Here is a 21,562-nt window from a genome sequence, read left to right as displayed (position 1 = left end):
TGATTGGTCACCTACCTCACAGTCCCGTCCCATTGAGCTTTCAGCGCGGGACAGAAAAAAAAGAGTCACCGACTATCTCACAAGTTCTCCTTTTCCTCCGCCCCCCGAAAGCGCACAGTCAGCTTCTTCTGGACGTCCTACCCAGTCAATTGGGATCCTCGACGCTCAGGCTGCCCGCGGCTCCGAGCCAGTAAGCCAGTACAGCCCCAGCTCTCGCCATGCTTCCCGCCGCCTACACCTCGACCCTCGCTGGCCGCGCTCCGGCCTTGCTCCGATGCGGACGTAGGGTCCCTCAGACGCTGCCAGCCCGTGCCTTTAGCAGCGCCGCCCTCAATGGGCAGAAGAGGGCATCGCTCCAGTCCAAGCTGACGGGCCAGAAGCGATTGGGCACCGTGTCCGTCCTGCGCCCCTACAGCTCAGCTGCCGATTCCGCGCCCAACCCCAAGGCGTATATCGACAGTGGGGTTATCAAGCCGGCGCAAAACGTCGACGTGAAAAAGGTCCTTGTCATTGGCAGTGGAGGTCTCGCCATTGGACAAGCTGGCGAGTTTGACTACTCAGGTATGTCTCACGCGACGCGACAGGAGGCATCGCATCATGACTGACAGACATGCAGGCTCCCAGGCCCTCAAGGCCCTCAAGGAGGCTGGCGTCGCGTCGGTCCTCATCAACCCCAACATTGCGACCATCCAGACCAACCACTCCCTCGCCGATGAGGTGTACTACCTCCCCGTCACACCCGAGTATGTTTCGTACGTCATCGAAAAGGAGAAGCCCGACGGCATCTTTCTGTCCTTTGGTGGCCAGACGGCCCTGAACTTGGGTGTCCAGATGCAGCGCCTCGGTCTGTTTGAGAAGTACGGCGTCAAGGTCCTGGGCACCAGCGTCAAGACGCTCGAGACGTCCGAGGATCGCGACCTCTTCGCCAAGGCGCTGGGTGAGATTGACATCCCCATCGCCAAGTCGATCGCTGTCGGCACCGTCGAGGAGGCTCTCGAGGCCGCCGAAAAGGTCGGCTACCCCATCATCGTCCGTGCGGCCTACGCGCTGGGCGGTCTCGGGTCCGGATTCGCCAACAATGAGGAGGAGTTGCGCAACATGGCTGCGCGATCGCTCACCCTGTCGCCCCAGATCCTCGTCGAGAAATCGCTCAAGGGCTGGAAGGAGGTCGAGTACGAGGTCGTCCGTGACGCCAACAACAACTGCATCACTGTCTGCAACATGGAGAACTTTGACCCTCTGGGCATCCACACTGGCGACTCGATTGTCGTCGCGCCCAGTCAGACCCTCAGCGATGAGGAGTATCACATGCTGCGATCCGCCGCCATCAAGATTGTTCGCCATCTTGGTGTCGTGGGTGAGTGCAACGTGCAATATGCCCTCCAGCCCGACGGCCTCGACTACAGGGTCATTGAGGTCAACGCTCGTCTCTCTCGATCCTCCGCCCTGGCTTCCAAGGCCACCGGGTACCCGCTCGCCTACACCGCAGCCAAGATCGGCTTGGGCCACACCCTGCCCGAACTCCCCAACGCCGTGACCAAGACCACCACGGCCAACTTCGAGCCCTCGTTGGACTACATGGTCACCAAGATCCCCCGATGGGATTTGTCCAAGTTCCAGCACGTCAAGCGCGACATTGGCAGTGCCATGAAGTCGGTCGGCGAGGTCATGGCCATCGGCAGGACATTCGAGGAGTCCTTCCAGAAAGCCATCCGCCAGGTCGACCCCAGGTTCGTCGGCTTCCAGGGCGACAAATTCGAGGACCTCGACTATGAGCTGCAGAACCCCACGGACCGCCGATGGTTGGCCGTGGGCCAGGCCATGCTCCACGAGAACTACTCCATCGACAAGGTGCACGACCTCACCAAGATTGACAAGTGGTTCCTCGGCAAGCTGCAGAACATTGTCGACATGACCCACGAGCTCGAGAACGTCGGTGGCCTCAACAAGCTGAAGAGAGAGCAGGTCCTCAAAGCCAAGCAGATGGGCTTCTCCGACAAGCAGATTGCCATGGCCACCAAGAGCACCGAGGACGAGGCTCGCGCCTACCGAACCAAGCTCAACATCCGCCCCTGGGTGAAGAAGATTGACACCCTGGCTGCCGAGTTCCCTGCGGACACCAACTACCTCTATACCACATACAACGCCTCCTCGCACGACGTGACCTTTGAGGACAGGGGTAAGGTCATCCTCGGCAGCGGCGTCTACCGCATCGGTAGCTCCGTCGAGTTCGATTGGTGCGCTGTCAGCGCCACCCGAGCTCTGCGCGAGATGGGCGAGAAGACCGTGATGATCAACGTAAGTCTGGATTCCACTGACCCCTTTTCCCACTCTCCAAGTCTTCTGAGCGTTCGCTAATGCTATGCAAGTATAACCCAGAAACAGCAAGCACTGACTACGACAACGCGGACAAGTTGTACTTTGAGGAGCTCAGTTACGAACGTGTAATGGATATCTACGAACTCGAAAACGCGTCTGGCGTCGTCGTGTCCGTCGGTGGCCAGCTTCCACAGAACATCGCTCTGCGTCTGCAAGAAAATGGAGGCGCCAATGTGCTTGGCACTGATCCCAAGGATATTGACAAAGCCGAGGACCGCCAAAAGTTCTCCGAGATCCTTGACAGCATCGGCGTTGATCAGCCCGCTTGGAATGAGCTTACGTCTGTTGCCGAAGCCGAGAAGTTTGCCGATGAAGTTGGTTATCCTGTACTTGTTCGCCCTAGCTACGTTCTTTCCGGAGCCGCCATGACTGTGATCCGCAGCCAGGAGGACCTCAAGGAGAAGCTCGAGGCGGCCAGCAACGTGTCCCCCGATCACCCCGTCGTCATCACCAAGTTCATTGAGGGTGCTCAGGAAATCGATGTTGATGGTGTCGCCGCCAAGGGTGAGCTGGTGATCCACGCTGTAAGCGAGCATGTTGAGCAAGCCGGTGTGCACTCTGGTGATGCCACCCTCGTGCTGCCCCCCGTCAAGTTGGATGCCAGCGTCATGGAGCGCTGCAAGGACATCGCACAAAAAGTCGCCAAAGCATGGAATATCAGCGGTCCCTTCAACATGCAGATCATCAAGGCCGATGGACTGGATGGCGAGGTGCAGCTCAAGGTCATTGAGTGCAACCTGCGCGCCTCCCGCTCGTTTCCCTTTGTCAGCAAAGTTCTTGGTCTAAACTTCATTGACGTGGCCACCAAGGCTCTTGTTGGCAGAGACGTGCCCAACCCTACCGATCTGATGGCAGTCAAGCGCGACTACCTTGCGACAAAGGTGCCCCAATTCTCCTGGACTCGTCTGGCTGGCGCCGACCCGTTCCTGGGTGTCGAGATGGCTTCCACGGGAGAGATGGCATGCTTCGGAAAGGATCTGGTCGATGCTTACTGGACTTCGCTACAGTCCACCATGAACTTTCGCATGCCGGAGCCTGGCGAGGGCATCCTGTTTGGTGGAAACGTATCCAAGTCGTGGCTCACTCAAGTCGCCGACTATCTCAAGCCATTGGGCTATAAGTTCTACGCTGCTGGCGACGATGTGAAACAGTTCCTCGAGTCCTCTTCCGAGGGAATCAGCGTGGAGGTCATTGAGTTCCCCAAGGAGGACAAGCGTGCTCTTCGCCAAGTCTTTGAGAAGTACAACATCCGAGGATGCTTCAACCTGGCGCAGGAGCGCGGCCGCACCACCCTGGACGTGGACTATGTCATGCGCAGGAACGCTGTCGATTTTGGCGTTCCTCTGTTCATGGAACCTCAGGTATGTCTACTTCATTCTTCCCCTGCAACAGCGACCACGTGCTAACGCCCGGCAGACTGCCATCCTGTTCGCTCAGTGCATGAGCGAGAAGCTGCCCCGCAAGGAGGGCATCCCTTCGGAGGTGCGCCGCTGGTCAGATTTCATTGGCGGCAAGCCACTGTAATGCATGTTCGCGTGGGATCTTTGTTTCTGCTGCAAGGCTGCTGTCCGGGATGGACTGGATTGTGGTAGCCATTGTTGGTTTCACGGCCATAGTTATTTCTCACAAGTAGTTGCACTATCTTTATTTGTAAAGACAGAATTGTACAGCCGGATTCGAAATCGGTGTCCGGTTCACACACTCTTTCAATCTTTTCCAGACAAAGAACACAGGTGATGACACAGTGCTGGCCAATGTAAGGCGCGCTGCCGTGATGTAGACAACCAGGGCGGTCTTTGCACTTCCGAGTCCATGCATCTAACGATGGCTTGATGACCGTTCCCCCAGGGCATCGCTAAGTCCGAAACCGGCGTGGAGGACTGCTGACCGCCCGCCTGCTACACCATCAACCAGGGCGTCCGTCCTGGCCGCCCAGCATAGCCGGGGTCATGTTGTGCTCTCGTTGACTGGACAAAAGCTCCAGGTCATGCGTTTCGCCGAGATGACGACACCTGCAGGTTGGAGAGCAAGTGACTCGGCCACGTCGTGCACATTGGCGCCTTGTACGCCTCCAACCTCGAGTGTGGTACTGTAGCCTAAGCTGGCTTTCAGAACGATGAAGGAAATTTACTATATGTACATATAAGACAGGGGGAGGGGGAATTAGTCAAATGCCATTCTCCATAACGCCGCATGCCGTTCGTAACATCAAAGAGTTCCAGCCACGGTCAAGATGATCCGACAACACCATGACTTCCTCGAATAAGGTCTGTAAGCCTTGAAAGTCCAGCGTGTGGATTCACATGGCATGCGCTAGAATCTAATGCAGGCAGCACAACCAGAGAAGTAATCTTGCTTTAGAAATTACAGGGCTAATCGTTTGTTGGACGGTTCGGCTGGGGGCGTGGACGCGACCCGTTTTTGGATTGGGGCATGTGCCTGATGTTGTAGCAAGATTTTGACAACCTCGTCATGGCGTCCCCGTGAGGCCGCCTGCACAGAGTTGCCGTACCGGCCGCCCTGCGCCTTGACGTCCGCCCCCTTTTCCAAGAGCAGCCTCACAACATCGATATTACCTCTCCATGAGGCCGCCTGCAGAGCGTTGCCGTATCCGCCGCCCTGCGCCTTGACGTCCGCCCCCTTTTCCAAGAGCAGCCTCACAATATCGATATTGCCTCTCCATGAGGCCGCCTGTAGAGCGTTGCCGAACTGGCCGCCCTGCGCCTTGACGTCCGCCCCCTCGTCTAAGAGCAGCCTCACAACCTCGATATAGCCTTCACATGAGGCCGCCTGCAGAGCGTTGCCGTATTCGCCGCCCTGCGCCTTGACGTCCGCCCCCTCGTCTAAGAGCAGCCTCACAACCTCGTCATGGCCTCCCCCTGAGGCCGCCTGCAGAGCGTTGCCGTACCGGCCGCCCTGCGCCTTGACGTCCGCCCCCTTTTCTAAGAGCAGCCTCACAATATCGATATTGCCTTTCCATGAGGCAACCTGCAGAGCGTTGCCGTATTCGCCGCCCTGCGCCTTGACGTCCGCCCCCTTCTCCAAGAGCAGCCTCACAACCTCGATATGGCCTTGCCATGAGGCCGCCTGTAGAGAGTTGCCGAATCGGCGGCCGCCCTGCGCATTGACGTCCGCCCCCTTTTCTAAGAGCAGCCTCACAATGTCGATATTGCCTCTCCATGAGGCAGCCTGCAGAGCGTTGCCGAAAAAGCCGCCCTGCGCCTTGACGTCTGCCCCCTTGTCTAAGAGCAGCCTCACGACTTCGATATAGCCTTCACTCGAGGCCGCCTGCAGACTGTTGCCGAAGAGGCCGCCCTGCGACTTGACGTCTGCCCCCTTGTCCAAGAGCAGCTCCGCAGCTCCATACAGCCCCCCGAGACAGGCATAGTACAGCCGCGACCCCCTCGGAGGCCCAGGATCATTATCCCAGCTTCGGTCCTGCTGGTACAGCCTGCACCACCTCTGGAACGTCGCCTCCCCTCCCAGGAAGCTCACGCTTGCTTCCAGCACATTCCTGCTTGCCTGGGCAGAAGCAGCAAAGCCAACCCACGCTTCTGCTGCGAATCGTGCCATCGGGAAGTTTTGCTTGATCTCTGTCTGATTGCCGCCAATGTCCGTCAAATACACTAGGCAAGTCTTCGTAATGGAGATACTGGCAGCCGGAAGCTGCATCTGGTCAATCCCGAGGAGGTACTCTTTAACTGAAAAGTGGGAGAGATGGAGCTCGTCGTCGGCCGCGTGAACCACCACCACCAAGCTTGGGCAATACTCCAGGACGTCGGCCTTGCTGAACAGTCGACTTTTGACATCGAATCCGGCCGATTCCCCTGCGGTCTGTGTCGCTATCACCTCAACCGCCTCCGCCAGCCGGAGTGGCCGCGTAGAGTGCACCAGGAATTGCAGGAGCCGCAGGGCGTCGCGTTTGAGCTCCTCCGGGACGCTCTCAAGCATGCGCCGGTACGTCTCGTCGAGGTTGCGCGGCAGACATGCGAGCGCCCTTTCCATCGCCGTCGCGTGACGACACCGCGCAAGGCTGTCCAGCTGACAGAACGCCCATCGGAACCTGTCGCTTCGTCAGTGTGTCAGGGCATAATAATGCAAGCACGCAAGTCTTACATGCCGTCGGCTCCGTCCCCGACTTTGCTCTGAATGCGCTCGAGGAGGTCCTGCGGAAGACGCTTCTCCCGGAAATCACGCCGATGCGCGAGCTGTGCTGTGACATAGGATCGGATGTCCCTGTCGACCGCATGCCTGTCCAAGATCAGGCAGCTCTCTTCCCCTATTAATTCAGGAAAATTGCGCTGGAACTCCAATTCAGGTCGACTGGTACAAAGCAGCTGGACGTGCGCAAGCTCGGGCCTAGAAGTGATGGCCTCCATCCAGGAGAGAACCTCACTCCTCGTCGTTGATTCGTCCAAGGCGTCGAGAATGACGGAGACCTTCTTCTGGACTGTAAGCATCTTCATCACAATGTCCTCGAGTGTTTTCGAAGCGGGCTGTTGACTGCCGCCCTGGTGTGCCTGGAACGAAAAGTCAAGCACCGACGAGCCCGCCCCAAGCTGGTAGAGCTGGAAGGCAATCGACCGCAGCATGCCGTCCACGCTCTGCTTTGTCGTGTCGCCAAAGTCGAAGAAGAAGCTGACGAGAAGCCGGTCCTTGCCCGCCGCGAGCTCGTCCAGCACCGTGGCGCTGAGGACAGTCTTGCCGCACCCCGCGAGCCCGTGCAGCCACATATGCCGACGGGACCCCGACTTCCATGATTGGAAGGCCGGGTGTGCCAAGAGCCACGCGCCGGTCCCCTCATGCCGGAGCTTCCTCGCGTGGTTGGCATTTGTGGACGGGTCGGGCGGCCGCAGCCAGCGCTCGATGTCGTGGGTATGGAGGCCACTCTTGATGGAATCAGCTACGCTTTTCGTCGCCGACACCGTCTGCTGCACGCCGTCGACTTTACGATCGACTGCTGATTAGTAGCTGTGTCAGGTCTGAAGGGGAACGCACTGACTGGCATCAAGAATCTCGGCGATCCGCTTCTCTGCTTCGACCTTGCTAGGCTGGATCTGCTGCAGAAGCTCCTTCGCATACGCCGCCGCCACCATCGCCGCGTACCCCTGCCAGTCCTTGCTCTTGTGCGAGTCGGCGTAGTCGCAGATGCCGCGAACCACTAGGCACGGGAAGTGGTTCATCAGGCCCGCCGCCTCCATCTCGAAGCAGAGCACCCCCTTCTCCGCCAGCTTGTCGCGGATCCGCACATCCTTGACCAGTTTGTTTGCGCTGGCAACTAATCCGTAGTGAACCGCAGGGTCGTCCTGATGCTTGCCGCGCCTCGTCCGGACCACCAGATGCTCCGGGTGGCTGCTGCATACTGCCCCGCATCCTTCCCGAGAGTCGGGATGGACAACTTGGGATCTGTAGAGCCTGTCGGTCTCAGCAGGCGGCCGCGAATACTCCTCTCGCAGCCGCGGCCATTCCCGTAGAGCTTCTTCGATGCTGGCCTCGAGCTGATGCCCCTTCCTCTTGTGTTTGCTCCTCAACGCGCTCACCGCCGTCCGGAGCGCCATCGGCGGCTGGTCGAGGAAGTCCATCTCCTGGAACGAAACATCCTGGTGCTGCACCGCCTTGCCATAGTCGTACTGGAACACGCCGCCTCTACCTCCGTCGCGGCTGCTGACCACGACGTCGCCGAGGCGGACGTCGTGTTTTGGACTTGGCGCGCCGCCGCCGATGCCCACCATCAGCCCGATGCGCACGTTGGGAAAGCTGCGCAGCATGTCCCGCGCCACCGCTGCCGCCGAGCTGGTACCGTACTCGCCATCCGGCAGCACGGCAATGACAACGTTGTGATTGCCAATCCGGCCGAGCGCATAGTTGTTGTTGTCGTTTGTGGGGGTGACAGGGACGTCGTGCTCCTCGTCGAGCAAGGCCTGGGCGGCGTCGAACTCGACAGACAGGGCGCAGATCCAGCCGACGGTGTACTTTTGGGGGTCCGCCATGGCCCGTGGTTGTCATCAACTGGGGATGGGTGGATTCGGGAGAAGCGGCTCGTTGCTACTGTTTGGGGGGACGGAGGAAAGCGTCGTTCGGATGGGCGTAGGTTCTGCCTGGTGGACGTACGATCAGGCTGTGGCTCGCAAGGTTGGCGGCCGCGACGCCAGCGCTTGCGTGCTGCATCTCTCGTTGGTCGGGCGCGCTGGTGCATGTAATTGGGTGAGGTCGGTTTGGCAGGCGGTCAGTCCGCGATTCACCTGTTCTTGGATCAGCCAGAGGTAGTCAATCCCTACTGCATGATGTCGAACATCATGTGTCGATTGATGCAAGTGCAGCGCGACGATGCGATCTTGTTCAGCGTCGAGAGCGTCGGTACAGTGTGGGTTGCTATTTGGCTTGTCGGCGTCGATTCAGCCATTTGATGGAGAGTACTTGGTGGTGGCTGCAAGTTGGATGAGGATATGAACGATTGAAGAGATATGGATGCCGCGTCGTCCGTCGTTGCCGTGATGTTCTTCCCCTTGGTACCGTTTGGTGGAGGCGATGGGGAAATTCACGGCATAGGGTGTGTTGATTGCCAGATCAACCACTAATTCTGTGGACCGACGGCCTGTGCTGGAAATAAGATAGTGGGGTAGGCAGTTGAGCCGCAAAATCGGCGGCCCCGCACGGGACTTCTTTCAACGTCAGCACGACCGGAGCCCTTCACCTGAGCTTGCGTACCAGGCACGAGGGCTGTCTTTACCGTAGTCCTGAATTGAGAATCGACTCACTACGGGCAGCCACGGGTCAGCAGTCCTTCGCGCCGGTTTTCGGACTTGGCGAGCCTCTGGGGGAACGGTCATCAAGCCATCGTTAGGTGCATGGACTCGGAAGTGCAACGACCGCCTTGGCTGTCTACATCACGATTGCACGCCCCACATCGGCCAGCACTGTGTCATCAGCCGTGTTCTTTGTCTGAAAAAGAGTGAAAGAGTGTGCAAACCGGTCACCGATTTCGAATCGGGCTGTAGTAACTCTCACACTATTGGGCTTTCAAGTCCCATTTTCGTCAACCGCGTGTGCTTTCAAATAAGATCCTGCAAACCACCAGCACATGAAGATATCTTCCACCTCACATCGAACGCCAGGCCGGAAGTTTTGAGAAGGTAACGAGCACGTTCTATTCAATAGTCTTTCGGCGCTTGTGGCGGACTCTGGTTGGGCTAACCAAGGTACCATTTGAATGTTCTTCCGACTTCCGCCTAGTTGGTTTCAGTGGTTTCCCTTTGTTCTTTGGCTGTTTGCTTGACTTCAGTGTTACAAATACGGTTGAAGAACCTCCTGCGTGTGTTTCCAGATCATTTCCGTGGACTTCTCTCGCAAGACCGATAAGACGCCTGCATTCAGCGTACAGTCGTTCCTGTAGTTGGCGAGAAACAGACCATTCATTGGTTTCCCGGATGTGTTCACGCCAGCCTTGCCCATCCACGGCACCCCTCGACCTCCGTAATATGCGCTGGTACTCAGGAATAGGTGCCGCTGACCAGACTCTTTGTCACTGAAAGAGAAGAGGTAAATCAGAGGCTCTAGGAAAAGCCATGCGACCCAGGCCTTCCAAGAATTTGGCTCGAAGCCTCTCCTAACATTCCCCGTGTCCACCCAACCAGGGTAAGAATGGATAAAAGTCACACCAGGGCTGTCCGCCGCTAATTTATCCAGCGTCGCCGTGTTCATAGTGGCGGACAGCATCTGAGACTTGATCGGTCCAAATCTCCCAGGCTTTTCCAAAGCCAGATCGTCCAGGTCAATGCTGGTCGGCCTCTCCATCAGACCACCGCCCAGCACGCTGACCACCCTTGCCGCCTCAGCCTGTCGGAGCAATGGGAGAAGCTGCAAGACAAACATCATCCGCGAGAAATAGCCCAAGCTCAGCGTGATCTCGATGCCCTCGGCCGTCTCCTCGCGCGGCCCAAAGGGCGCATAGCCCGTGGTAAGGAAGAGCAAATCGACATGTTTCTCTCTGCTCTTAATGACTTCGCACACTCTCTTGGCGTCTGTCAGAAGGGAGACCTCGCCTTCGATCCAGATGACCTCCGCGTTGGGGTTGGTAGATTGCAATTCTTTCATAAAGACATGCGCCCGGTCGTTGGAACTCTTGCGTCCAATGAGATAGATCCGGACGCTTGCACCAGTCGCGACAAGAGCTTTGATCGTCAATTGGCCGATGCCCGCTGTACCTCCGACGAAGACGGCGATGCGCGGAGCTGTCGAGTCATTGATGAGTGTGTTAGATGCTCTGATGTCAGTGTAACGAACCATCTTCGCAACGCGGTTGTTGGGGCGCTCTATTGTCAGGTATTGCGAAGGAAAAGAGACTCATGAGATAATGAGAGACAAGTGTCAATATGGTCACATTGATGCAGTGATACAATGAATATATATATGGTCAAGTGCCATCCCTGAGCCCTGGTCCCCGAAGTCCGCTCATGGACAGGTGAAATACTCCGCAACGCCGCAAAGGAGGGGTGGAGCGCTCTCAATAAGATTAGCAGCTTTTCATACGGACTGAATTCTACGAGCAAAGTACCAAGATACTTACCTGTCCCGGCAATGCTTCGCGGGCAGAGCTGCTTGTGGTACAGGGTGATGCGGTTGATGGAGGCCCGAAACCAGTGTAGTTCTAAGAGATCACGTGATATGTATAGTTGTGACTACGCTCGGCCGGCGATACATATACCCGCCCCGCTTCAGTGACGGTGGGGCTCAGACAAGGCAGTAGTCCAGCACTTCATTGACCTCTGATTGCTTGACCTCGATGACGAAACCCACTTCTTCCTCGCACCCGCATCACTCACTTCATTCAGTCTTCACTCAACGCCAACAACATGGGTACCGTAGTGCTTCCGCATCTGAACTCTGGGTGGCATGTGGACCAGGCCATTCTATCTGGTGTGTACACAACCTCCTCCCTCGACGGACGCCCGTCCGCCTCACCACTACTAACACTGTGCAGAAGAAGATCGGCTTGTCGTGATTAGATTCGGACGCGACCACGACCCGGTAAGCTCAAGCGAGTGAAAAAGGATCAAGACGACTAACACAGCCCTTAGGACTGTATGCGTCAAGACGAGGTTCTTTACAAGATCGCCGACAAGGTCAAGTCTTTCGCCGCCATCTACGTCTGCGACATTGACCAGGTACCCGACTTCAACGTCATGTACGAGCTCTATGACCCCTGTACGATCATGTTCTTCTTCCGCAACAAGCACATGATGGTGGACTTCGGCACTGGCAACAACAATAAGGTAAGCTTACCACGACTGTTCACATCATCCAGACACACCACTCACTAACGCCATTTATCGTAGCTGAACTGGGTTCTCGAAGACAAACAAGAGCTCATCGATATTCTGGAGACGGTCTTCAGAGGAGCACGGAAAGGTCGCGGTCTGGTGGTCAGCCCCAAGGATTACAGTACGCGCCACAGGTACTGAACTACTACATCGCGGCAGGGGAAGAACCACCTTGGCGACAGCCGTCGTCAAGCGTGTCGGCGAGGGGGATGCAAGTCAAACAGCAGTGGCATGTGCAGAAGCACTAGGTACGTGATAAATCACATCCAATCGGTCAAAAATCAACCGCTCAATCTTTTGTCAAGTGCCACGAATACCATGAACGAGTCCAACTGGGCCCGTCTAGAACGTATAGCGGTAATCGGCATCCTCCTGTATGATGACCCCCTGCGTCTCGGCCTTTTTGTTTTGACGCTTGAACCACCACCACGTCAGGCCGACCAGGACAATAAGCAGGAACTGCGTCGCAACGGCACACCAAACCCCCGTTCGGTACGTAGGATACTCCGTCTGCATAAAGGTGCACGAAGCGTAGATACCACCTAGCGAGGCGATGATGGTCGGAAGATTGCCGTTGCATCCAGAGACACCAAGGAAGACACCAAAATAGCGCACAGCATTGTTATCGTGGTAGGCCATCAACGTCAGGCCGGTCAAGGTGATGGCCGCGTTGAGAACCATCCACGGCATCCTGAGCCTTGAACGATCCGCGCACCAGGCCACGGTCAATGTCCAGATGATGCTAAACAAGTACGGCGGCGCACAGAGAAGGAAGACCTTGGCTGTCCCGTACCCGAGTGTCGTAAGAATAATCTGGATAAATACGCAAAGGCGTAGATCGGCGCCCTGCAGCAGAGAAACATGAACCCATATACCCAGAGCTCCCAGCGTGCCGCATGGTGCAGTACTTTCCGGAACGTCAGGGCGTCAGGCTCAGCATCGCCCCTATCCCGCTCCACTCGTTCCAGTATTATCTGCAGGTCGTCTTGGGAAAATGTCGATTTCTTGCCGGACGCCAAGAGCTGATCTGGGAACGGCAGCGTGAATGCATACCCCAGGAAGGCGAAGCCGATGGTGACGGCGCCCTCGATGATGAAGATCCATCGCCAACCCACTATCCCATGCGCACCGTCCAGCTTGATGAATGCGTACGCCAGGATATTACCGAAAACGGATACGAACAGATTGATCATGTACCAGAGCGCCATGCGCTGCTGCACCTCGTATCGCTGATACCAAATGCTGAGCAGGTACATGCAGCAAGGCAAGAACCCGGCTTCGAAGATGCCAATGAGCATTGCGACAGACGACAATGACGCGCCAATCGTTGGCGAAGCCCATCCCGAGCATGACGCAGCCCCAGCTGAACACCAGGCTGTTGAGCAGCAGCTTTGGACCGGCGCAACGCAGGATGGGCGTCGTGGGCATCTCAAATAGGAAGTAGGCGACGAAGAAGATGAGCCGGGCGATGGAGTAGCGGTCACCGACATCAAAGCGCAAGTTGCTGTCCATGCCGGCAACGCGCGCATTGGACAGGTTGACGCGGTCGAGGCCTACGATGGAGTAGAGGATGCCCAGGATGGGGATGAGGAGCCAGTCGACCTTGCGCAGCAGACGAGCCTCTGCTTTGCGCTGCTCGACGGGGATCTCGCGCTCGTCCCCGTGGCGGCTCTGCCATTTGGATTCGAGCTGGTCCGCGGCCTTCTCCTTGTCGTCGTTGGACATGGCGGAGAGATTATGCAAGATGATTTGGAGTGTTCTGTCTGCGGATTGTGGCCACGATAAGCTTGCATTTATACATGGTCGCAAGTCTGGGGTAATTGATGACGCCGGAAAACGATAACCCTCGATCTATCACGGCGCCGAGGGTGGGGCCGTAGCGGAAGGTCCGCTCCCGAGCCGTAGCCGGACACAAGCTATGCGACTTCCGCGATGGCTTGACAGCGAATACGACGAGTTCGCCGGACGTTTTTTGTACGAAGCTCCGCCATGGTTGATCGACTCGCGGCTTCAATTGAGTTGAGGAGAAGCCTCCTTGGCAGTCCAAATCTTTTGGCAGCGGTTGTACCATCGGCAAAGCAGCGGGCGACATGGCCGATCCCCGGCCATGTGCCTGCACTTTATGAACCAGTTTGGCAACACCAAGGCCGTGCCGTCCATGCTGATCACCATGCAGAGCTGGGGCTTCTTTGCCTTTTTCACGGCCGTCCCCGTGGCCGGCATCGTCTTTGTTTGGTTCTTTGTGCCGGAGATGGCGGGGCGGTCCTTGGAGAGCACGGATGCGCTCTTCGCCTTGCCCTGGTGGAAGGTTGGTCGGTATGGTGCCAAGCTCACGCCGGATACGGATCCTCTGTCTGCGGAGAGAGACGGCAAGATGAACGAGGACGAGAAGAATGGGGTACAGACGGTGGAGTATGGGCAAAGTGCGGTCTAAGAGAAGACTGGATGTCTAGGACAGCTCGACACCGAGATAGACGCAGTTCTGGAAACACGAGCAGCTTTTGGACAACTATGATTGCTGTTTAGCACCGCATTTCCTTGTTCTCGTGCACTGTTCAAAGCGTGATGACCTCCCTGGACCCTGACCCTAGTAGCTAGACTAATACGATTAATTCCGGTCATCAGTCTCTTCCCAATTATTGAGTTTGACCAGGAGGAAACGCTAATTGTTCTAGCATTGGCTGGGAATAAACATACTTTGATAACGAAGGCGACTACATGTATAAGTCAGACTCGATCTGGGATGGCGTCTGACCCCTGCAGGATTCAGCTGGATGACGACTACCCATTCTGCTTGTCAGCATCCGGCCCACGTCGTCCGCTTTACGTTTCTTCCATCCGAGTACACTCGATCTCGACCAGGACTGCCTGCAGCTGTCAGATTGAACCATCATTTGCCTGATCAAATTAGTCGCCATGGACACGCCGCGCACGCCGCGCGATGAAGCAGCGGAGTATATCGCCAATCCACGCTTCCACCAATCTGTCACCCTTCCCGCACGCGATGACCACAAGGAGATGCTGATCAGTTACGCCGAGTACGGCTGTGAGAGCGACGCAAACAACCCCACGATCTTGTTCACACCTGGCATGTTCGGGTCTCGATACGTGGGCATGTTCATGCATGCGATTGCGGCCAAGAACAAGGTCAGGGTGCTCGTGCCGGACCGGTGATTCCTCCTCCTCCTCTCCCCAGCGCACAAATCCCCCGAAGCTGATCGATATCAGGTTCGGCTTTGGTGAGACAAAGAACGTACCATTGGCATCTCGAATCAGTGCATGGACGGCTGTCATGCCCAGGTTTCTGGAAGCCCTTGGCATCAAGCACGTCGCACTGTTGTCGCACAGCGCCGGCACCATGTACAACCTGAACCTCCTATGGCACCACCGAGAGATACTTCATCCGACACGACCGATGATTTTCTTCCTTGGTAAGAAACCAACGCCTCTTCCACTGCATGAAGCCGAATTGATATACGCCCCAGCCCCCTTCGTCGACGTCGCCCACTCCAAGGTGCCCATGGTGCTTGCTCTCCAGAAACTGCCCGAAGCGTCGTTTGCCTACTGGAACAAGATGGCTAGCTTCTTCGCTCTCAAAGCCTCTGTCATGTTTGGTTTCTCCTCAGGGCTGCTCGCCCAGTTTGCGGGGGCCCTCTCGCCCGGGAACGGTGAACCTTCGGCGCGGGAGGCGAACATGAAGGTCATAGAGAGGGACTATGGCTTGGGGGTGGACTTGCAAGTTGAACTGGAGAACGCCGTCGCCCGGGGCTTGTTTGCGGAGGAGACAGTGGGGGCGAACCACGAGGCGCTCACTTGCCTCAAGAAGGGACCAGACGCGCTCTGGGCCGAGGCAGACGACATGGCCATGCTCGTCAAAAAGGTGGCCGCACGAGAGAGGGAGACGCGGGTCGAGGGACGAGCAGCGCTTCGTGTTGGAATATTCTTTGCCGAGAGTGATGCCATGACGGGAAAGGCAGGACAGGAGTACTTTCAATCTTGCTGGACTGGACAGAATGGGCAGTACGAGTGCTCTTTCAATGTCAGGGCGACGACAATCGACAAGAGTGATCATGATAGTGTGCTACGGGCTGCGGAGGCGTTGGTGGATGTGATCGAGTCGGTCGCGGAGACAGGCATGCAGGATGGGAGCATCGCATGAGACTCATTGTGTAGGTATGTTGATTAATGTCCCCCAACGCGATGTGGGCGGTCCATCTGATTACCCCCTACCGCCAGACTAGTCCATCTCCGCGGTGTCGCGCAGGGAGTGGCTGAGACGAAGTCCGTGCTTTGTCTCGAAAACGTAGCGCTCTTCAGCTGATGTTCCATCATCGTTAGTATCCAAGTACTCAATGCAATGCCAGCACACCCATATATATGTAGGTACCACGCTCCTGGGTGTGCAACCCCTGAGATGCCGCCATAGAATCCAGACCACGACCAGGAAGGCTACGGTCGGGAAATTGAGCCCAAAATAGGGCACGAACATGGCCTCAGTTATCTTCAATATTGCGATCTCTGGTCTGCTCCTGCATGTAGTGGTGGTGCTGGTAAAGCTGGTAGTTGCTTGCTGCCTCGGTCAGAGGGGAGACGCGTATTCCTGTGGCCGAGTCATAACTCACAAGTCCCTGAGGGCGGAAGATGTTGTTTTTCAAGATGGGAGAGAAAGAATATCATCTAAGCGAAATGACCTTGCCTTAAGTGATAATGCTGCCTCGTCTGATGCCGAGACCTTGCGCTGCTGAACCCAATGTCACTTAACCCTCACTTTGAGCTCGGCACTGTTACAATTACCTCGATAAAGTAGACCCTTAATAAGGTCTCTGTGAATCAGATGAAGCATATCTCTAATTCACTCGCAGATAGGCATGGAGCTAATTGCCTTCCGCTCACCTGGCCACATCCCCAAACCCATCCACAACAACTAAAGAACAACAATGTTTTCACAATGCCCGGAACCACTGTTTTTTTTTTCCTTCCGAATTCGACTTCAACCTGACGAATCCCGCGCTGCTCGCATTTGCTCTATACTTGTACAAGATGCACCAGCTGCGAAAGCGTGCTTCCAAGCTCCAGGAGAAGAGACTCGGTCTGACCTCCAGCCTCATGCCTCCTAGAGCCGCTGCAGCGTCCTGAAAATAAATATCTTATGTGCCAGCCCTAGAGCGCTACGAAGACGACGTGAGGAGCAACTGACCGCGACAGCGGTCCGTGGCTGAGATTGAGGGGATGCTGTAGTTGCTGTCTACCAACCTCGAAATGCGTGCTGCTTCTCAAGTACCTCCAGCAATGACAGATCCGACCATTTCTCTTCCCTGACGGGGTGCTCAGCCTGATCCCACGCAGCCTCATCCTTCAGCAGCGCGTCCCAAGGCCGACATGTGTTCGTCCGGCAGTCCTTTGCATCACACCACAAAACGTGCTTGATCCCCTCATCAAACATCCTGTCCCGCCACCGCTGACCGAGAAGGCTGATTCATCCCACACTAATAGGCTTCTTGATGTACCAGACGTACCGGAAGGTCAGGCACACAATACCCTCTCTGAGGTGCCACATGTATGCTGTACCGCACTCGCGGCATCTGATAAAGCTCTGCCGTGCACACGAACATGTGACCCCTTACGGCGGGTGCCGACTGTATGGTATGTGCGACTGGTGTGGACAGAAGCGGCCATGGTCCACGGGAGCTCCTATCGAGGATTCGCGCTTCGCTTTAAGCTCCTGCATGTGCCGCCACATTGTGGGCGCATTCTTGGCATTCTGACCATTGCTATGGCCGCAGATCAACACCCTCGCCTTGGCGTCCTATACGGAGCAGTCGGCCTCCCTCACGGTCGTGCCTCCCCTTTTTCCTCCGGCAGGAACATGTAGGACCGGTAGGTCCCCTTGCAACCCACACAGTAGCGCGCGCCGAAAGCAACCTCTGCCACTCCCCCGCCAGGGTGCCGCTTTGGAAGATGTAGCAGCACGAGGTACAGTGTAGATGCTGGAAAAGGCGGACCCCACGGAGATAGAGCCCCCCGCGATTCAAACGAGAAAGTTTAAAACTCTTGTGGGATCTGCATGACTCGGATGGGAGGTGGAAAGACGCAAAATTCTCCTTGTCAAACAAGGCCATGAAGACGGACGAGGTCTGCCGAAGCCAGTGCAGCGACAGTGGCGATGTGCTGTCATGCTGCATTATGGACAGCTGGATCGCCGTTGGCATGTCGAGTCTGCTCCCGCGTGTGCTTGCCCCGGTCCACGAAGGACCTAGGCACGAATCAAGTAAAGCAATCCTCTCAAACGCCGGTATAAGGTCTTTGTGACTCTTCTCTGTTACAGGGCTCTAGTCACTTGAAGCAAGCAGGCCATGGTCGATGAGATCTGTCTCCTCGATCCCCCCACTGCGACTTGTGTCTGGAATTTGGTCCTTCAATACGGAAGTAGAAATGGGACCTGTGAGGTCGCCCAGTCGACGACTCAGCAACCGCGAAGAGCTGAGAAGAGGAATTTCTGGGGCCAGTTCTCCATGGCACACATGCAGTGAGATAGCACCATGGCGGTGCAGTTCTTCGCTGTACTCTATGAAATGTAGCGTGTAAAGATCCTTTCAATTTTGCCTCATCCTGGTACTGCTAGCGATGTTGACGATGAAACTGCTCTTAAGGCCCTGGTGGTGACGGAAGTTGTTGAGTTCGGCGTGGAGAAGAGGGTCGTGACGGTACGAAAGGAGGCGAGGAAGTAGGTGGAGGAGGTTAGGTTCAATTACACCTTGCGTCAATGAAATATAGACATTTACAAATTTAAAGCGCGCCGGGTTTGGCCCGGAAGAAGGTTTGAGCAGATGATGTGTCCATTAGAACTCAAAAGAGTTGGATCAAATGGTAGGTTGCGGCACCTTGTGATAGTATTTGGTTGCCACGTGTGCACTCTGCACTCTTGGAACTCGAACTCACCTCTCATTCATCTTCTCAGACAAGCTCTTCTCTGGCTCATGACGAGGGGGCGGTCAGCAGCTATGCATCAGCTACCCCAGCATAGTGGTAAGTCCAAACATGCCGATGGCGGACGACCCACAACGGCCATGGTCTTTCCAGACAGACTCCAACGCCTCCAGTGCATTACTGAAATGTCGGCATTCGACGGCTCGCAAGGCCGTGTTCAAGCGAGTTCGTATCCACGTCTTCTCTTCCAATGCTTGAGCATCACGCCACCCCGACTGGAAGATCGGCCACAACAGAGAGTAGTTCCAAGAGGTGGCGGGTGGGATGCGTCTCGCGTGGAGGTTGTCGGCTTGGTAAATCACATACTTTGTGACTAGGTAAATCGGATGCTGCCGAGGAAACGAGGATAATTGTGGAAAAAGCGCGGGGATCTGGGGTTAACAGATAGCCACAAATCCTGGGAATGTCGACATGTCTGCCAAGCTTCTGCAGGCCTTCCAGCCTCAAGGTGAATTTAAATATGATCAGCAGACCAGCAGAGGAATTCTATCAACCCCCCGCAAACAGCGATGCATCCCGGCTAGCATACCCGGCACATTCATGCTCCCTTTGCCGCAGACCAGACCCATAGACTTGCCGTTCGAGGTAGATGTTTATTTTGAAGACGCCATGCCCATCAATCTTCATACTGCACAGTGAAGCGAACTCAAAGGTAAGACATAGTTCGGATCCGTTAGTCCTTCGGATCGCTCACGGGGTCATGATATATATACCTGTGACTTGTTGAGCTGTTCCACAACCACTAGCAACACTCTCCCAAGAAACTAAACCTTTTCTGTTCGATCATCGGATAACTCGACTCTAGTCCAAAAAAAAAAAAAAAAAAAAAAAAAAAGTGTTTGAAACCAAATCTGTGGCGTACTTCGCCGCGATACTCTTGGGTACTGTGGAGGCAGTCAGTCTCAGTGCTTATAATGTTGATCCAGATTCGGTTTCGGGATCCGGACTGTCTTCGGGAGGCTTCATGGCAGCCCAGCTTGGCATTTCCCACTCGTCTACCTTGAAAAAAGCTTTGGAGTGTTTGTTGGAGGTCCTTCTGAGTGCGCGCGCGCGCAACGAGCAGGTAGCGCAACCAGTGCGTGGCATTTGGTATGCGTATAGGCTTTACAAATGTTGCAGTACACCATGTGCATGAACAACAATAAGACAAATTCTCAGACTTCCAACAGCAATTTGCAGGCATGAAATGGCAATCAAATCGGCGACCGCCTATCTCAAGACGCGGAAAGTCTTCCTCCAAGTTGGCATATCCGACTTTATCGTTGGCCCCAACCGATGAATGCACTCGAGGCGCAGTTGGCAAGTTATGTTGAGCCAGCAAACATGGCCTACGTGACCTGCCAAGGTTAGGTGGTGCATGTGTTTCCCACAGACGTTGATGTCTCAGGCAATTACTCGTGTGGCTCAAGTAATTCGCCATACATTGCTAACTATGACAATGATGGCGCTGGAGCTGTACCAAACTGGATGTACAGCGGATTGAAACCTCGCTCTTCGAGAGATCGGGGCAGCCTCGTTTCTTTTGACCAGTCTGGAAAGTACGGGGCCGCTGGCATGGCGTCCTATGGCTCTCTCTACCTCCATACAGCCTGCCAGACCGGTTGCACCGGTTGCAAGCTTCATGTGGCGTTGCACCGATGCCTGCAAACTACATCCGCCATGGGAAAGAAGCACACCGTCAACACAGGCTTTAATCAATGGGCCGGTACGTATTTTTTGACAACGCTCGACAGTCTGGCGATTTGATTGCTGAACCTGAATTACAGACACGAACAATATTATGATACTTGACCCTCAGGGGACACTAGACTATACTCATCGGCAAGCATGGCAGGGGCTGCTTCCCCATCCAAACGGATGCTGGGATTGGGTTGGTATGTTGCAGTTGCTATCTCTGGTTCTTCCAAATCTGTAGGCTGGTATGGCAATAACACCGATCAGAAGGGCGATGAGCCTTGCTCGACCTGCATCGGTAGGTCTGATCCGTAGTATGACTCTTATATTGATGTCACCTTCGGAGTTCAAATGGCTGCCATTGTTGCTCAAGTCAATCAGATCAGCGACTTCAAACATGGCGGGGGCCAACCTTCAACGACGACTTTCACTATCAGTACTGGCACGACGACGTCAAGGCACCAACCGGCACTGTGGCTGAACCTATGGCTCCCCTACACGGCCAATGCGGTGGGATAGGATGTTCCTAACCTACCAAATGCGAGAAGAGTGTGTGTACCAGCTATAGCCCGTTCTATTCAAAATGCCTCTTGCCGGTGAGAAGATGATGGGCTTGGCCACATGGGGACACCGGTTGAACAGCATGCGCCAACCCTTGTTGAGGACCAGGCCAGCAGCTGTGCTAAAAGCTGCACGGGGCCGCAACAGAGAGATAGCTGCTTTCTTTCCTGAGCATTCCGTCAATTGAAGGAACCTTTGCTCCGTTATTGACACACAAGCAAATTGCCGTTGGACAGAGATGTAGGAGGCCGCTCGGCTCTTTATTGATCTGAAGTTCTAGACCCGTCGACATAACAAAACCTGAGCGCTTAAAGCGCTAGCGAATGTGGCTCAGCCTCAAAGCATCCACATATGGATTAGTGCAAGGTACACGATCGAGTGCGGCTGCTTCTGGCGTTGGCCGGATGTTAGATCTATTGAGACCTGCATCCATGTCGTGATTTCCGTCCTCGAAGTGGCACACTGTCGCGACACGCGATGTATGGGTGGGCACAGCTTACAATTTTATTTTTCCAATAGTACCGGACCAAAGCTGCGAGATGAATTGGCAGCTGATCAACCAGGTGCTCTCGGACCTACCAATAGTTATGATTGTCCACGCATCATGGTCCAGCAGTGTACGCCCGGATGGACCCAGCTCC

The 21,562-nt window shown here is 55.6% G+C and overlaps 7 protein-coding genes across 7 annotated transcripts; 4 read left to right on the top strand and 3 right to left on the bottom strand.

Annotated features, from left to right (window-relative positions):
* Positions 1–218: 218 nt before the first annotated feature.
* Positions 219–3,903, top strand: J7T54_006264 (Carbamoyl-phosphate synthase arginine-specific large chain-like protein; the record flags this gene model as incomplete). Its single annotated transcript, XM_051505601.1, has 4 exons — positions 219–561; positions 617–2,298; positions 2,370–3,740; positions 3,796–3,903. The coding sequence occupies 4 exons, from the start codon at positions 219–221 to the stop codon at positions 3,901–3,903; spliced, it is 3,504 nt and encodes a 1,167-aa protein (XP_051366781.1).
* Positions 3,904–4,743: 840 nt separating this feature from the next.
* On the bottom strand, positions 4,744–8,369 carry J7T54_006263 (uncharacterized protein; the record flags this gene model as incomplete). The annotated part of the gene is made up of 3 exons (XM_051505590.1): positions 4,744–6,442; positions 6,496–7,336; positions 7,382–8,369. The coding sequence occupies 3 exons, from the start codon at positions 8,367–8,369 to the stop codon at positions 4,744–4,746; spliced, it is 3,528 nt and encodes a 1,175-aa protein (XP_051366780.1).
* A 1,294-nt stretch (positions 8,370–9,663) lies between these two features.
* Positions 9,664–10,665, bottom strand: J7T54_006262 (uncharacterized protein; the record flags this gene model as incomplete). The annotated part of the gene is made up of 1 exon (XM_051505579.1): positions 9,664–10,665. The coding sequence occupies one exon, from the start codon at positions 10,663–10,665 to the stop codon at positions 9,664–9,666; it is 1,002 nt and encodes a 333-aa protein (XP_051366779.1).
* Positions 10,666–11,231: 566 nt separating this feature from the next.
* On the top strand, positions 11,232–11,840 carry J7T54_006261 (uncharacterized protein; the record flags this gene model as incomplete). The annotated part of the gene is made up of 4 exons (XM_051505568.1): positions 11,232–11,295; positions 11,360–11,406; positions 11,457–11,651; positions 11,715–11,840. 4 exons carry the CDS (start codon positions 11,232–11,234, stop codon positions 11,838–11,840), a joined length of 432 nt encoding a protein of 143 aa, XP_051366778.1.
* Positions 11,841–12,041: 201 nt separating this feature from the next.
* J7T54_006260 (uncharacterized protein) lies at positions 12,042–13,424 on the bottom strand (the record flags this gene model as incomplete). Its single annotated transcript, XM_051505557.1, has 3 exons — positions 12,042–12,545; positions 12,608–12,928; positions 13,008–13,424. The coding sequence occupies 3 exons, from the start codon at positions 13,422–13,424 to the stop codon at positions 12,042–12,044; spliced, it is 1,242 nt and encodes a 413-aa protein (XP_051366777.1).
* A 382-nt stretch (positions 13,425–13,806) lies between these two features.
* Positions 13,807–14,133, top strand: J7T54_006259 (uncharacterized protein; the record flags this gene model as incomplete). Its single annotated transcript, XM_051505546.1, has 1 exon — positions 13,807–14,133. The coding sequence occupies one exon, from the start codon at positions 13,807–13,809 to the stop codon at positions 14,131–14,133; it is 327 nt and encodes a 108-aa protein (XP_051366776.1).
* A 482-nt stretch (positions 14,134–14,615) lies between these two features.
* On the top strand, positions 14,616–15,858 carry J7T54_006258 (uncharacterized protein; the record flags this gene model as incomplete). Its single annotated transcript, XM_051505535.1, has 3 exons — positions 14,616–14,869; positions 14,928–15,130; positions 15,185–15,858. The coding sequence occupies 3 exons, from the start codon at positions 14,616–14,618 to the stop codon at positions 15,856–15,858; spliced, it is 1,131 nt and encodes a 376-aa protein (XP_051366775.1).
* Positions 15,859–21,562: the final 5,704 nt, after the last annotated feature.

The sequence above is a fragment of the Emericellopsis cladophorae genome, assembly GCF_022114955.1.
Source record: "Emericellopsis cladophorae strain MUM 19.33 chromosome Unknown NODE_1_length_1489480_cov_119_871856, whole genome shotgun sequence".
Taxonomy (NCBI): Eukaryota; Fungi; Ascomycota; class Sordariomycetes; order Hypocreales; family Bionectriaceae; genus Emericellopsis; species Emericellopsis cladophorae.
The sequence above is the reverse complement of the archived record's forward strand: the minus strand, read 5'-3'. Positions and strand labels throughout refer to the sequence as shown.